The sequence below is a fragment of the Caloenas nicobarica genome, chromosome 1 (assembly GCF_036013445.1).
Source record: "Caloenas nicobarica isolate bCalNic1 chromosome 1, bCalNic1.hap1, whole genome shotgun sequence".
In the NCBI taxonomy this organism is placed as follows: Eukaryota; Metazoa; Chordata; class Aves; order Columbiformes; family Columbidae; genus Caloenas; species Caloenas nicobarica.
The window spans coordinates 189,892,049-189,905,272 of NC_088245.1; the positions used below are offsets into that span (position 1 = coordinate 189,892,049).

A 13,224-nucleotide genomic window follows, 5' to 3' on the forward strand; every position below is an offset into this window, starting at 1 on the left:
AGGCTTTTCAAGCAGCACTAACTGGCTATGGGGAGGCAACTGAATTAGGCCCTAATCAGCACCCTCAGCGCAGCCTGAGACCAACCTCTACAGGTCACTGGGCATATGCTTTAGGATGAGCTTCATTGTCCTCTAGACTCTACAGGCTGTAGCAAGTAAACTGCCAGGGTTATTATGGGAGTTTATTCCTGTTGCTCACTGAAGACACCTAAGCCAAAACACCTTCATTCAGGTGTTTTAGAATGCAGTTGCCTAATTTTAAGCACCTTGTGCCACTGGAGGTGCTCCAGGATGGCTGACATGTCTATGATGGGTGGCAGCTGCAACACAGAACGTGTGGAGTGCTCCGCACTTAGGGCTGCAGCTGGGATCAGCTGGATATCCCAGGGCCTTCCAGACAGAATGAGATGCCTTTGCAAAGACAACTGAACTGATCCCTTAATCATAAGCTGATCACACCTTGGTGCTCCTAAAAAGCTTCATATTGAAATGTAGCCCCATATTTACATTGTTCTGGTAGCAACAGTTGAGGTGATTTTCCAGTTATCACATATCCTCTAATTCTGGAAGCTGAGTTTTAAAATTGGATTAGATGTCTATCACCACTTCTATCAAACCATACAAAAGCCATTCTCTGCTTAATTATGTGACTAAAGCTAAGCAGTACTTAAAGCACTTTGCACAGCTGGGGCTTCCCAGCCTGGTGTTACAATAAGGGATAGAGAAAATAGGCTAGCTGAATTTTTTTGCAGAGTAAATAAATCTCTTCAAACAGAGCATAGTACTGTATGCATAAACTGGCGAAGCTCCAGAAGCAAATAAGCCTCTTCCAGTAAGTTAGTTCTATTAAACTAAATTTGAGACAAAAAACTTGTTTCAATCATCCCCTCATACATGAGTAAATTAGGTACATATTTTGTTTATAGGTGTTTGTGTTGCTTTATAAAATGGGTACACAGCACGGGAATGCTGAAAAGTGTAAGAAAAATAAACTGAAATGAATGCTGTATGATTTTTCTGATGTCCTGTGAATTCTTTGCATGAGTTTGTATATTAATAAGAAATACAAGACTGATGCATGATGTAAACAGCAAATCCACTCATAACCCTGCATAAATGCAACACATAGGATTATGTTATAATCACATTACAATAGAGGACTGAGGGACCAGGTTCATACACCTTTTACATTGATAGTGTGCATTTTAGTGCCACAGCAGTGACTGCAAAGATCTAGGCTTGTATGCTGGAACTCCATTGCTCATGGTCAAAGGAAAGGACCACACTCACTCCTGGTGGATAGATCCACTGATAATACTATACATTATAGTCTAGATGCAACCCCAAGGAGTTCTCAAGCTCTGCATAGCTGAAAATCAGAAACGTACCACAAACTTTTGTAATTGGTTTTAAGGCACTGGTTAATAGGCACTGCTGCACTCCAATTCAGTCTGACTATTCCTATGTTCTTAGGTTAATGTAATTTTCCTCATATTTTGCTAGCTCAGTCTCTGGCTTACTGACTTCAGTGGTGTAAGACCTCACCTTAATGTTAAGTGCTTGCACTACGAGACTCAAGGATCAGAAAAATGCTGAGTCAGACAAATCAACGAGATAACACCTGGGGCAATGGTTTTGTACCATACCCTGTTAATGGTTGCGTACCATAAATTCATACCTTAAAGTTCATGGAGATGTATACTTTATACAATTTTACCATTTACATACAAATTTTAACGACAAACTCACCTCTGATCATGAGACAGATCCATAGCTCTTATGCCAGCATCACAGCCAGGGTAAATATAGAGCTGCTTGAAGTCACAGGCCTGCCACACTTCTACTACGCCATTGTCTCCCCCTGTCACCAGGTTCTGCCCGTCACTGCTCAGGAGGATGGCCTTCAGCAGAAAAAGACAAAACCCAAACACAAAGTGAGCTTTTATGGAAGCAGGTCAATATTACAAAAATTTAATTAGCTTATAAGGATTTTTTTTTGCTGTACTGATGTTAAATTTGAAGAAAAAGGCTCCCACTCCTCTTTCTCCCCAATCAGAAAATAAACCAACGAATTTTGGATCTCCAAATTTTAAATAAAACAATTGTGTGGTTTTAAACACAATATATAACCAAAAAGACTTGAGTTCAGGATATAACATTTCTATGTTTGTTCTACAATAGTTGGTGCCATCACTAACACCTGAGGCAGAGCAGCAATCTGCATTCCTAATGCTGCTTCAAATGCTAGTGACAGAGCAGAGCCCTGAAGGCATGAATTCATGTCTTGGCTGATAAATGAAGAATGGACTCTTTTCAGAGCATTTTGTTTTAAAGACGTATTTCCCACTGAAATTTAATTCCAAACAAAAATTCCAGGATCATAAACAATTTGTTCTTATTTATTCTGGAAAAGCTCAAGTGCGTTTTTGCATTTGGAGACGGAGACAAGAGGGTCTGTGTTTGAATATGACTTAACCAGGAGGCAGCAATTTACATATGTGATTTCCTTTAAACCACATGGCAAATAAATTCAATTTATTTTAATTAATAAAGGCAAGACACAACAAATGTTTGTTTGCATTTAGATTTACCCTGGTTGAATCATTGATCTCCATCTGAGCTAAGAGTTTGCCATTAATGCTGAAATTGCTGAACCGTCCTCGTTCATAGTAGATGATGCAGTGACCTTCACTAGATACTGAAATTAAACGAGGATACAAGCAGTTTTCTGTTCCTTCCAGGGCTCTCAGCAAATCTCCAGTAATTGTGTGTACCAGACAAGGACCTTCTGTATATGAAAACACAATATATCATACATTTACTGCTTGTACAAACTATATATGCTCTGCACAAAGGCAATGCACAATACGCATTTATATCACATCAGTCCTGCACAGATATAAGAAGTTGCAATGTTTGCTTCAAGAATTTAAAATACACAACAGAAAAGGAAATGCAAGAGCTAATGTATTAAGAAAATAGAGACAACGTGCCTAAAAGTGGTAGTTTATTATTTACTGAAGCTGGTAGGAGTTTCCATTGATCTATCTTCTCAAATATTATTTCCTCTTTCCAAGCATTCAGAAGCCTCAGTCTTACTCCTTTCCTCCAACAAGATGAGCTCTCTTTAGCCTGCCCATTCACATTAAACAGATGGGGCCCTATCAGTGACTAGTAGGAACAATTCCCAGTGGGCATATAATCATATCACTGCATATTTCTCCGATAGACAATGGCAGTTCCTGTAGGTCCTCTCCCCAAATGAATGTGTTACGTACATAGATTTCAGTCCTGAATTGTTTCAACAATGGGCTTCATCTGACAGCCAACAGAGTTACTATGATATCTGGAATTCAGGAGACCATGCTATAACTGCATTTACTCCAAAGAGATTTTAATATGAGATTTTAATGTCTTTGTATTACTGCTGATGAAAGAAAAAAACAGCTATGAAATATAGAATGTTCATTTTAAGACGCAAAACTAGGCTATTTCCATTTCAAGATGTATGAGAAAAGCTCTTTTGAAAGTGAGATCAGTATTCCTACTAAGGAAAAGAGTCTCTTCTGTGATAAATGTAATGAGACACGGGAAATACTAAATGTTTTCTTTTATGAATCACAGGATACTCCTGGACAGCACAGTAAACTCTTCCTTATACAACTGGCTTATGATCCTGCAAGTAAATTCATACTGGCAGCCTCAGCCACCTCACGTTAAGCCCTTTTAACTTCTCTGAAATTCACACAGCAGCTGGGTTTGCCCAGGTAGAACGAATCACAGCATCAGTGCATTCATCTGTGAGTCCTCTGGTACAGGTTTTTATTCATGTTTACTTGCATAAAGCCTTACACAGAGAGACCTGAAGCCTGACTGGGTCCATAGGATATGACTGCAATGGAATTAATTTATTTTCTCAAATAGTTGAGTCTCAGCTTTGGAAATATAAAAGTGCCAGAATGTCGTAAGAAGTGAAGCCTCCACCTTTAGTATAATTACGATGTTAGATTTTTCAAAAGGAAAGTGTAATACCTTTGTATTTAAGCACACTGACAAACTGCCACTACCTTGGCTCAGTTGACTGGTCATGGAGAGGAAACGGCAAAGCAAATCCTTTGATTTAGGATGCTACTGTAAAGACATACAGTCTGACTACTCTTTTTTTGGGCTTGTTGGACAAGAACACACAAACACCAGCCTGACGCACAGGATATTTCTCAGAGGAGTCCTATGTGTGCTGTCTCCCCGCCTGAGCAGGTTCTCTGGCGTGCTGCATGCTGTCGCAGTGCCACAGCCAGGGAGCAGGACAGCAGAGCAACACAGCACTGCCATGAAATGACACTGGAAAGGGACTGGAGCAGCAGCTTTAAAATAGGCATCTTATGGAAAACAGCAATAAAAAAGAGATTTTTCTCTCTGCATTTATATATGGTTTTCATCCTGACTTTGAAGAGGAAGAATATGGGAAGAGTAACGCAAGGGATAGACTGGTCCTCCATTGCTCTTGATCAATTAGAAACGTTTGGGATTTGATGCAAAAGTCTTTGGTCCTCTGGCAACCTTTCTCTCTAAAAATATATGTTACCAAAGCACCACAAACTTAATGAAGTAGTCATTCTAATAAGTGGAATTTTGTAACAGGATAGTTGGAAAGGGTACACTATTATGGCAGTGTGTATAAAGCTGCCTTAAAAGATAAGAAATAGCAGTGCTGCAAGAAAAAACTTCAGGTTCAGCATCACTGTACATTTTTTTCACAAACATATTGACTTTGCCTGCAATTGTTATGTAGTATGTCATTATGAGAGCAAATGACCCACTAGGGTTTCCTGTTAAAAAAATGCCTTTACTCAAAAGTTTCATACTCAGCTTTGGAAAGAAATGTCGAGCTCCAGCAATAACCCAGGAGCTCAGCTGTGAGGAAAAGCAGACAGCACAAGCATCGCATCCTTCCTACCCTCAGAAGCAGCAAAGTTTTTAAAAAGGAGTACAAGGATATTCATGTGCATGTATAAAACAGGCAGTGCTGTAGACAGAGAAAGCAAGTAGCTGGATGTGGATGTAGAAGGGGAATGGAAATGAGAAAGGAAGATACACGAGGAAGAAGAACCTTAAGGACAAGGGTAATGTAAAGAAAGGAAATAAGAAGGGAGAAGAGATATTGTAACATAAAAGAAAGTGGGAGAGAAGGTGGAGGAGGGGGAGGCCAACAGGAAAACCAGAAAAAGACATGCAGTTAGCCAAATCAAGAAAAGAAGCTGAATGAGAGAGAGTAGTGGGGGGAAAAAGTGGACCTGGGATTAAGGGGAAAAAGGAGAAAGTGGGCAGAACAAGTAAAATGGAACACATGCAGGTGAAACAGAATAAGGAAAGATGAAGCAAACACTCATTGAGGTGGTGCTTTATTTACATTGAATACCAGTTATACAGGAGATGGCTGCAGTTTTGGAAAGGTATTTTGAACATTGTATTAGCAATCGTTGGATACTCTGGATCCCGTAGATGAGTAAGAGGGGGAAAGTGTGAACAGATGGCTCAAAGAATTTATTAGAAGAGAGGTAACAACAAACCCACAAACTCCTCATTATTTGGAATCCACTATAAAAAATACTACTGGATGAAATACCGTCCACAAATCCAAACCCAAGCAAATCGAGCCTGCTTGCCTTGCCAAGGAGGCTGAAGTCAGTCCTACAAACTGCCACCCAATTAAGATCAGGGCAGAGAACCTGGAGCTGACCCTCTCCTAAATATGTCTCTATCAACAGGTTTCTTCAAAATCAGTAGATGTCATTATTGTATAAATTTTTATCAACTGCTTTTCCAGATCTGAGGGGAATAGTAGCACAGGCTGATGGCTGGAATGAATGATCAACTTAATTTGTGTCTAAACCTCATAAGTACAGATAGTAAGTAATAACGTTCAGAGTAAGCTGCTGCAGATTCCCCCAGAATTACAACACATCTTAGTAGAGGAGACTTTGGGTAATTAATGTATATGTGGCTTGAGGAAAGACTGAGAAGTACTGCTAAAAAGGCTCTAAAAATGTTAAGACTTAAATTATAAAATCATTTCTGACCTTTAGCACCACTGATAACGAGTCCCAGCTCTGCACAGACCGACACGCAGACAACTTCGTGGTCATGACCAGTTAGAACAGCTCGAGGAGCTGGATAATCACCTGTTTAAAACACACAAGAAGAAAAACAAAAAAAAAAAAAAAAGAAAAAACAGAGGAATGCCAAATCAGACCCAGTTCATCAACAAAAGAACTTTGCTGTGATTTGCCTTAAATCAGTAAGCATCAGAGAGGTGCAGTGTGTTTAAATATCTCACACGTAGGTTTCGGAGCGAAATACATTCAGATATCATCAAGTTTCATAAGCACAGGTTCCCAATGTGTTAATCAATGCATTAAGAAAAAACAAACTTCTTTGGTTTAGAAATTATGGACTGCATGCTGTTTACAGTACACAAATGATAGCAATACATCCCTGCTTTATGACCTAAAAATACTGAAAATGTGTATTTCAGATAAAGAACATGAAGTGGTGATATTAAAAGCAGCTGTAATGTAAAGATCTGCTATTGAACATATCTTTCTCTAGACTTCTGCTAGGAACCTAAACAGTAGCATGAGTTGGAGATGTTCCTATATTAATGATCATAATTTGTTCCATGAAACTGGGGGTAGGAAAAGAGAGGAGGAACAGTATTGTACTAGAAAGATACTACTGTTCCATAGGCATTAGTGATTCAGAGACACATGGAATGCTTATAGATTAAAATTTTACCTAAAGATGGTTCTGGGTATACATAATTTTATCTATATCACTACAGATACCCAGGGCATTTTTATCACATTTAATTTTTTATAGAGTAGGATAGACTAATCCCCAAATATTAATTTTTTGTATTCAGGAACGAAATGTATTTTATTTTGGGTTCAAACAAGTAGGAAATAGTGGAGTGTTTATATGACAAACAGAAACATTTCTATTGCTTCTAATAATAGCACATACTGACATCTTAATAGTGGAACTCCTATAGGCAGTAAGGAATTGTTCTGTATTAAATATTGCTTTCCCAGGCAAAGATAGTTAATCAGTAACAAAAAATTAGCAACTTGCTAGAGAACACAGATTTCATCTGTACTTTGTACAAATGAAATATACAAAATTGGGAAATTCCAAAGGACTGGAGCTCTGCCACTGTAGTTCAAAGAATTAAAAAGGACAAAAGTAATAACCTAATGAACTACAGATGAATTATTGTAACATTAATCCTATGCAAAATAACAAAATGGTTAATCCACAGTTCTGTCAACAAGGAATTGCAAACAAAAATCTCATTAATGTCAGTCAGTACTGGAATGGGAGTCTCGTCAAGCAAGCTTCGTATCTATTTTTGACAGGATGACATGTACTGATAAAGCTGATAAAGGTGGCTATGTTAAAATGGCCCCTATGTATTTTTTTAATATATTTGTCTTAGTAATACAATGTTTTGATATAAACCTGTTTTATATGGAACTGACTGTGGACAACATGGATAGCACACAAGCTGGTTCAGTAACAGATCTTAAAATTTTTTGTTCATAGAAAAGTATCTGCTATGAGCTACATATCAGGACATTGCAAATTGGAGTATTCAATTAGGAGCTGGGAATTGATTCTTGATCGAATACTAGCCAATAACGTTACCTGCAGTATGATATACAAACTTTGCTGGTAAGATTTGGTTGTATATAAAACTGATAGAAAGACTTATGGGCAACTGCATAATGAAGGAAGTCATTACATAACATTCTCTGCATTGCCTAGTTAAATGAAAAGGCAGCAAAATGAGTCTTATTTATTTTATTTATTTTGAATTCAGCCAGGTGGAAGGTTGGCACTCCTGGACAAGGACAAGAGCTGCTCACTGGAGAGGAGATTCTATTCTGGAAAGCCATGAGACAGAGGAGGATTTATGGAGCCAGAAAGAAAAACATCCTCAACATTAACTTTCAATGCAACACCCTAGAACAGCAAATAGGAGTCGAGAGCTACCTTGCCATGGTAGACCACATTCACAGAAATAAGCATAAAGGAGGGTCATACAGCTGATACAGAGAATAAGACAGGAGGCTGCACAGTATTTAAAGTGTTTTCTTTCTTCACTGCAGAGGTAACAAAGCAGTGAATTAACCACGGCAGCTGAGGGTCACAGGCGTAAAAGATCTCCAATAGCCCAGAAATTCATCTTGCAGCTAATGACACAGTGAGGTCCAATGGGTGAACGGCTGCACACATTTCAACCTGGCAATAAAATGCAGTTTCCTAACTGGAAAAACAGTTAAACACTAAAACAAACTGAGAAGGGAACTACCCGAATAGTTAAGCAATATTGCATGGGTTTTTGAAAGATACGCATTAGGAATGGAGGCTTAGATACACTTTTGTGGGTTAATGAATTTAGCCTTCTTTATTGCGGACACTCACGTCATATAAACCTGTTAATAAATCAATGAAATCATTTTCTGGGTATGCAACTTGGAAGGATGTTTCAGACCTTTCCTAATCTAAAGGAGAGAAACATCCTGATTTTCAGCCTGAATTTATTCCTGTCTAACTTGTCTTTATTCTTGTGTCAGCACTTTCCTTTAGCTTCAAGTCTTCTCCCTCTCTTGTGTTTTTCCCACCCATGTACTTACAGAATAAATCAGTCCTCTTTGTCTTTCCTTTTGACGCTACTAAACAAACCAAACTCATATAAACTCCTTTGAAGCGATGGGCTTGACATTTGTTAGTCATTGTAGCATTTCTGTGCCCATTTCTGTCCCTGTGTAGCTCCAAGTTCTTTCTTAAAATTTGGGTAGCTAGAACTGTATATAACAATAGTTCTTGAAAATTTAGGGTGAATCTACAGTATTTCTTGCCAAACCCTAACATCTCTTGTCATCAAAATTTTAATAATAATTCCAGGTACTTTACTATCTTTCTGAAACAGCTGAGAACTATCAACCATGGATTTAGGGATTTCAATTAGGATCCAACAGTACATGGTAGGTCAATCTACCTGGTCTTATCATTGCATTGTACAGACACATTAACACTTTCCTATCTCTGATGAAAGCAGGCACCTCAATAAATCCTACTTTCCCAATCTTTCATCTAGACTGCAAAAAAAGATTCTTTCTGGTCTGGAAACTGAAGACGTGGACTGAAAACTGGGCTTTACTGCTAGGGAAGGATGGATGTCGGAAGGATGGATGTGGGAGGAAACAGAGAAAGATGCTTTGTGTATATCATCAAAGATTAGGTATATTTTGAGATTTACATTTTTTTAATTTCCTCAGCAATGTCAATGTTGAGAACCCCATCTCCTTTTGAGGTTTTCTTTTCTTCAAGTGCATGACAGAAAAGTGAAAAAAAATGCAATTCAACTAAATTCAGAACTTTAAACTATTTTTTTTTTAAATTCTGTATGTCCTCCTGGAAAAAAGGGAAATTATGCTCAAGGGTCATCTTGGCATAAACTCTGATTATGCTCAGAGGTGGCATACAGTAATGTCATCAGACTGCAAGGCTGAATGAAATTACTAGATGGTTAGAACTTTTTTAAGGGAAAAGAAAAAATGCAATTTTCCAAAGGATATTTTCCTCAGTGCATCCTAGGTAAACACTATAATATCATGAAAATCAAAAATGAGCATATTTAATTGACTTCTTGATTTATAATGGAAAATGCTTATAAGAAACAATGGCCCTGCAACATAGATCTTTGGGTCCTGTTTTTCTGTAAATAAGAATTAATAATGGAATATCATTATTAGGAGTAACAGTCCAACAGTAATTGAAAATGGGTTTTTCCCCTTGGGGCTCAAAGAAAAAGTATTCAGTGATACTTTCTACAGGAAAAGCTGTGGCATGGCAAAGAGAACCTCAGTCATATTACATTTATTGCTAAGGACAGAAGTTGTGGACTCCAGGAATCATTCAAAATCTAGCAAAATATTCTGTCACTGTCACATCACCACTGATAAATACAGCCAGAGGTCAAAGGCTGCAGCTCTGAGGGAATTGTAGGTGAAAATAACCTACCTATGAACTGAGATACAATCACTGTAAACTCCCTGTAATTTCCCCAAAGGAGCACCTTTGAACCGAATTACTAGAGAGTAGAAGGAGAAAAAAATAATCTATGCTGTATTTCCAAACAAGTAAGTTTTTCTACAAAATCCAAAATAAAGTACATCGTCCCTTCTCTCTGAAAAGCATAATGCTTAATAGTATCGTAAGGTTCTTCTGGAACAAATGGTGTTCTCGCAAGCTAAGGAAAAAAAAAGAAGAGAACACAGAGTGTTACTGTTTGTCTCATGTTGTCCTTATCCAGGAATTATGTACAGATTGCTATGGGGACACATCTAGGAATCTTCTGTATAAAGCAACATGAGAGCACAAGGCAAACTCCAGCTTCTATTTCATCTCTGACTTCGATGGAAGCAAGTACAATGCTACGGCTCAATTATTTGCTAAAAATATTATACTTTACTGTTTTCTTTACAAGTAGCACTGCTGACGGGATACTCATCAGAAAAAAAAAATCTTAGAAAATAGTATGGCTTTCATGGAAGTGAAAATGTAAAAGCCTTCTTCAGTTTTTACGGTCAGAAAAAACCATCCTGGAGTTTGACGAAACAATAAGAGTAAGGCAAATAAACAGGAATATTTCAAAATATGAAGTTGCCAACAACAACATCCACAACATGAGGAAGCAATAGTTGTAAAAAAAAGATCGCTGACAGAAAAAAATATTCATATATTAAAAATATTCTCACTTCTGGCAGAACTGGTTTATTTGCTGAGGAATGTGAGCAGCATTATATATCTATCTAGAGACAATTTTCCCAGGTGAGTGGACTTGCAGGTACCTTGCACCTATCCAGATCCCAAAAGGAAAAAAAGAGTGGAGGAGAGAAGAGTAAGGATTTGCAGTTTCTCTTCCTATCTCTTCCACTAAATGGCTTTGGAACTTCAGCAAGGTGCTGTACACCCTGCACTGTACAGCTCCCACGGGGGGCACAGCAAAGCATGGGCACAGACATCTGCTGATAAAATGCTGTTTAGAACTGCACTAGTCCAGGTGTGTTATTGACTCATTTACCTTTGCATAGCAGTCTCAGGAGAAAGATGTCTTTGGCTACCACAGTAGAGGTGGTGCGAGTAAAAATTACACACTAGATTTCAAAGAGCTGCTTCTCTGGCAGAACAGTGCTAAGATACCATCTTTTAAGAACTAATACCTAAATTGCACAAACATACAAGTACCATAATAAGTCTTTAAATGGGCCAAGCAGATGTCATGTGTGCCAATGTGCTTGTGCAGGAACTTCAGAAGAGCCATCCAGTCCACTTGATATGGAAAACTGCGCTGGCTATTTTTAAACTGCTGCTCTTTAAAGGTTAAACTAGGGCATGTTGTTGGGGACTAAAATGTAGAGCGATGTAAAAGAATAAGTGAATATTCTGAGTTTCGAATAACTACTCTTTCAACATACAGACTCTCAAAACCTGCTATCTTCACAATTTAAAATTGTTTCAAAAATATGTTACGTGAAAGGAATACATAAAAGGAAACTTCATGACAGACTTAAAAAAAAAGTGCCAGTTAACTTGAAAAAGATCTTTTATGTTAGTGCATACCCTCTATTTCAGGTATATACAGAATACACGCACTGGGATAGGATGAATAGTTAGCACCTCTGAGGATCATCTTATAATGCCAAACAAACCCAGTTTAGGGCTGATAGAGACAATATTTTCCAATGGTCAGCACAGTTCGCATTAGAAAAAGCAGAGTTAACTCTCACACCTCTTGTGACCATCCTCTTGGAAGCTACAATAAGTAATGAGAAATGTCAAGTCCCAAGATCAATGAAATTCCAGGCTCTAGGGACAAAACAGAAATAGCATTGATCCTTTTAAAGAACACCAGTCAGAGGGTGAATGTAATATATTGCACAGAAAGGCTCAAGAGGATAAGCGGCCAAGTCCAACGTACTTACCTGACAAAAAATTCAATCAGCTTTTAGCACAAGCTGCCTACCCTTCCTTTCTTTCATGCAGGAGTCTGATTCCAATTAAAGTGTGCAAATTAATTTTTATCACTTCCAAATTAGTTTCTGAATTTGTGTCTCTTTCAGATGAAAGCATCTGTCCCTCACTTTTCTGCAATTCTATCATCTACTTTGGTATCTGTTCAAAGACTTGGAGATAATTCTCATTTTCAAAGTCACTTGTTTGAAAGAGACATTCAATAAAGCAATCATAAAATATAAAAATAAAACAACTATAACGATACACATTGAACTTCAGGGCATATCATGTACTCTCTTTGCTCCTTTTTGTGATGACTAATACAGTTACAATGTGAGAAGAAATTTGTACACAAATTAGCTCTCAGCTAAAACAAATCCCTATATATCATAAGAGAAAAAAAATCAAAACACAAATTGTCAAACTCCATCACAATAATTTTTCTATTCAGTCTGTTAGAACTGCAGAGATTTACATTTGCCAGATCACTTCAAAGAATTAAAATAAGCAAACTATGTCCTTTGCATGTGCTGTGTCTTCCCAAGAGAAAACAGATTCCTTTCACTGTTCTCTCAACTGTAGCAGATTTATAAAATGTGGTCATCAACTTAATATGGTTAAGATCTAGATTACCTATTTCAGATGGGCAATTTTGGCTAAATAAAATAAAGAAATATGGGGAGGCTCAAACATACATAATTTGAATCCACACCTCCCACTTCCCAGGAGCATCCCCCGGCACCAGCCTCTAGTCTAGGCTGGAAAGGACATTTTCTGTCACTGCTATTGGAGCTTAGCCAGTGCATAGCCCTGAAACCAGTTTTTGTTGGACCAGCGAAGGTACAAGTAAGAAGATTTGTCCTACATACCACCGTTGAAGGTACACAGTTTTGCCTCGCGATTTATTGATTTATCTCTATTTCTATCCAATCATCATGTCACATACAATCCATAAACAAGAGCAGAGAAAATAATTTTGCTTTCCACCAAAGCTGGAAGTTCACAGAGGGCCCCTCCCACATTAATTTATAGCCTGATAGTCAGCATATGCTTGTGAATATGGGAATGCAGGTTTGAACTCCCCCCGTCTCTGGAGACCAAGAACTTAATCTCTCACTTCCTGGACATATCTAACCAGAAGGG

At 38.0% G+C, this 13,224-nt stretch overlaps 1 protein-coding gene across 7 annotated transcripts in view; it reads right to left on the minus strand.

The window, feature by feature from the left end:
- NBEA (neurobeachin) overlaps nt 1-13,224 on the minus strand; it is a 490,542-nt gene that overhangs the window by 2,078 nt on the left and 475,240 nt on the right. For all 7 annotated transcript variants that reach the window (XM_065627071.1, XM_065627076.1, XM_065627075.1 and 4 more), the window contains 3 exons: nt 6,081-6,182; nt 2,592-2,788; nt 1,750-1,901 (listed from right to left, as the gene is read on the minus strand). In XM_065627071.1, coding sequence (XP_065483143.1) covers nt 1,750-1,901; nt 2,592-2,788; nt 6,081-6,182 — 451 coding nt within the window. The remainder of the gene's footprint in view (nt 1-1,749; nt 1,902-2,591; nt 2,789-6,080; nt 6,183-13,224) is intronic.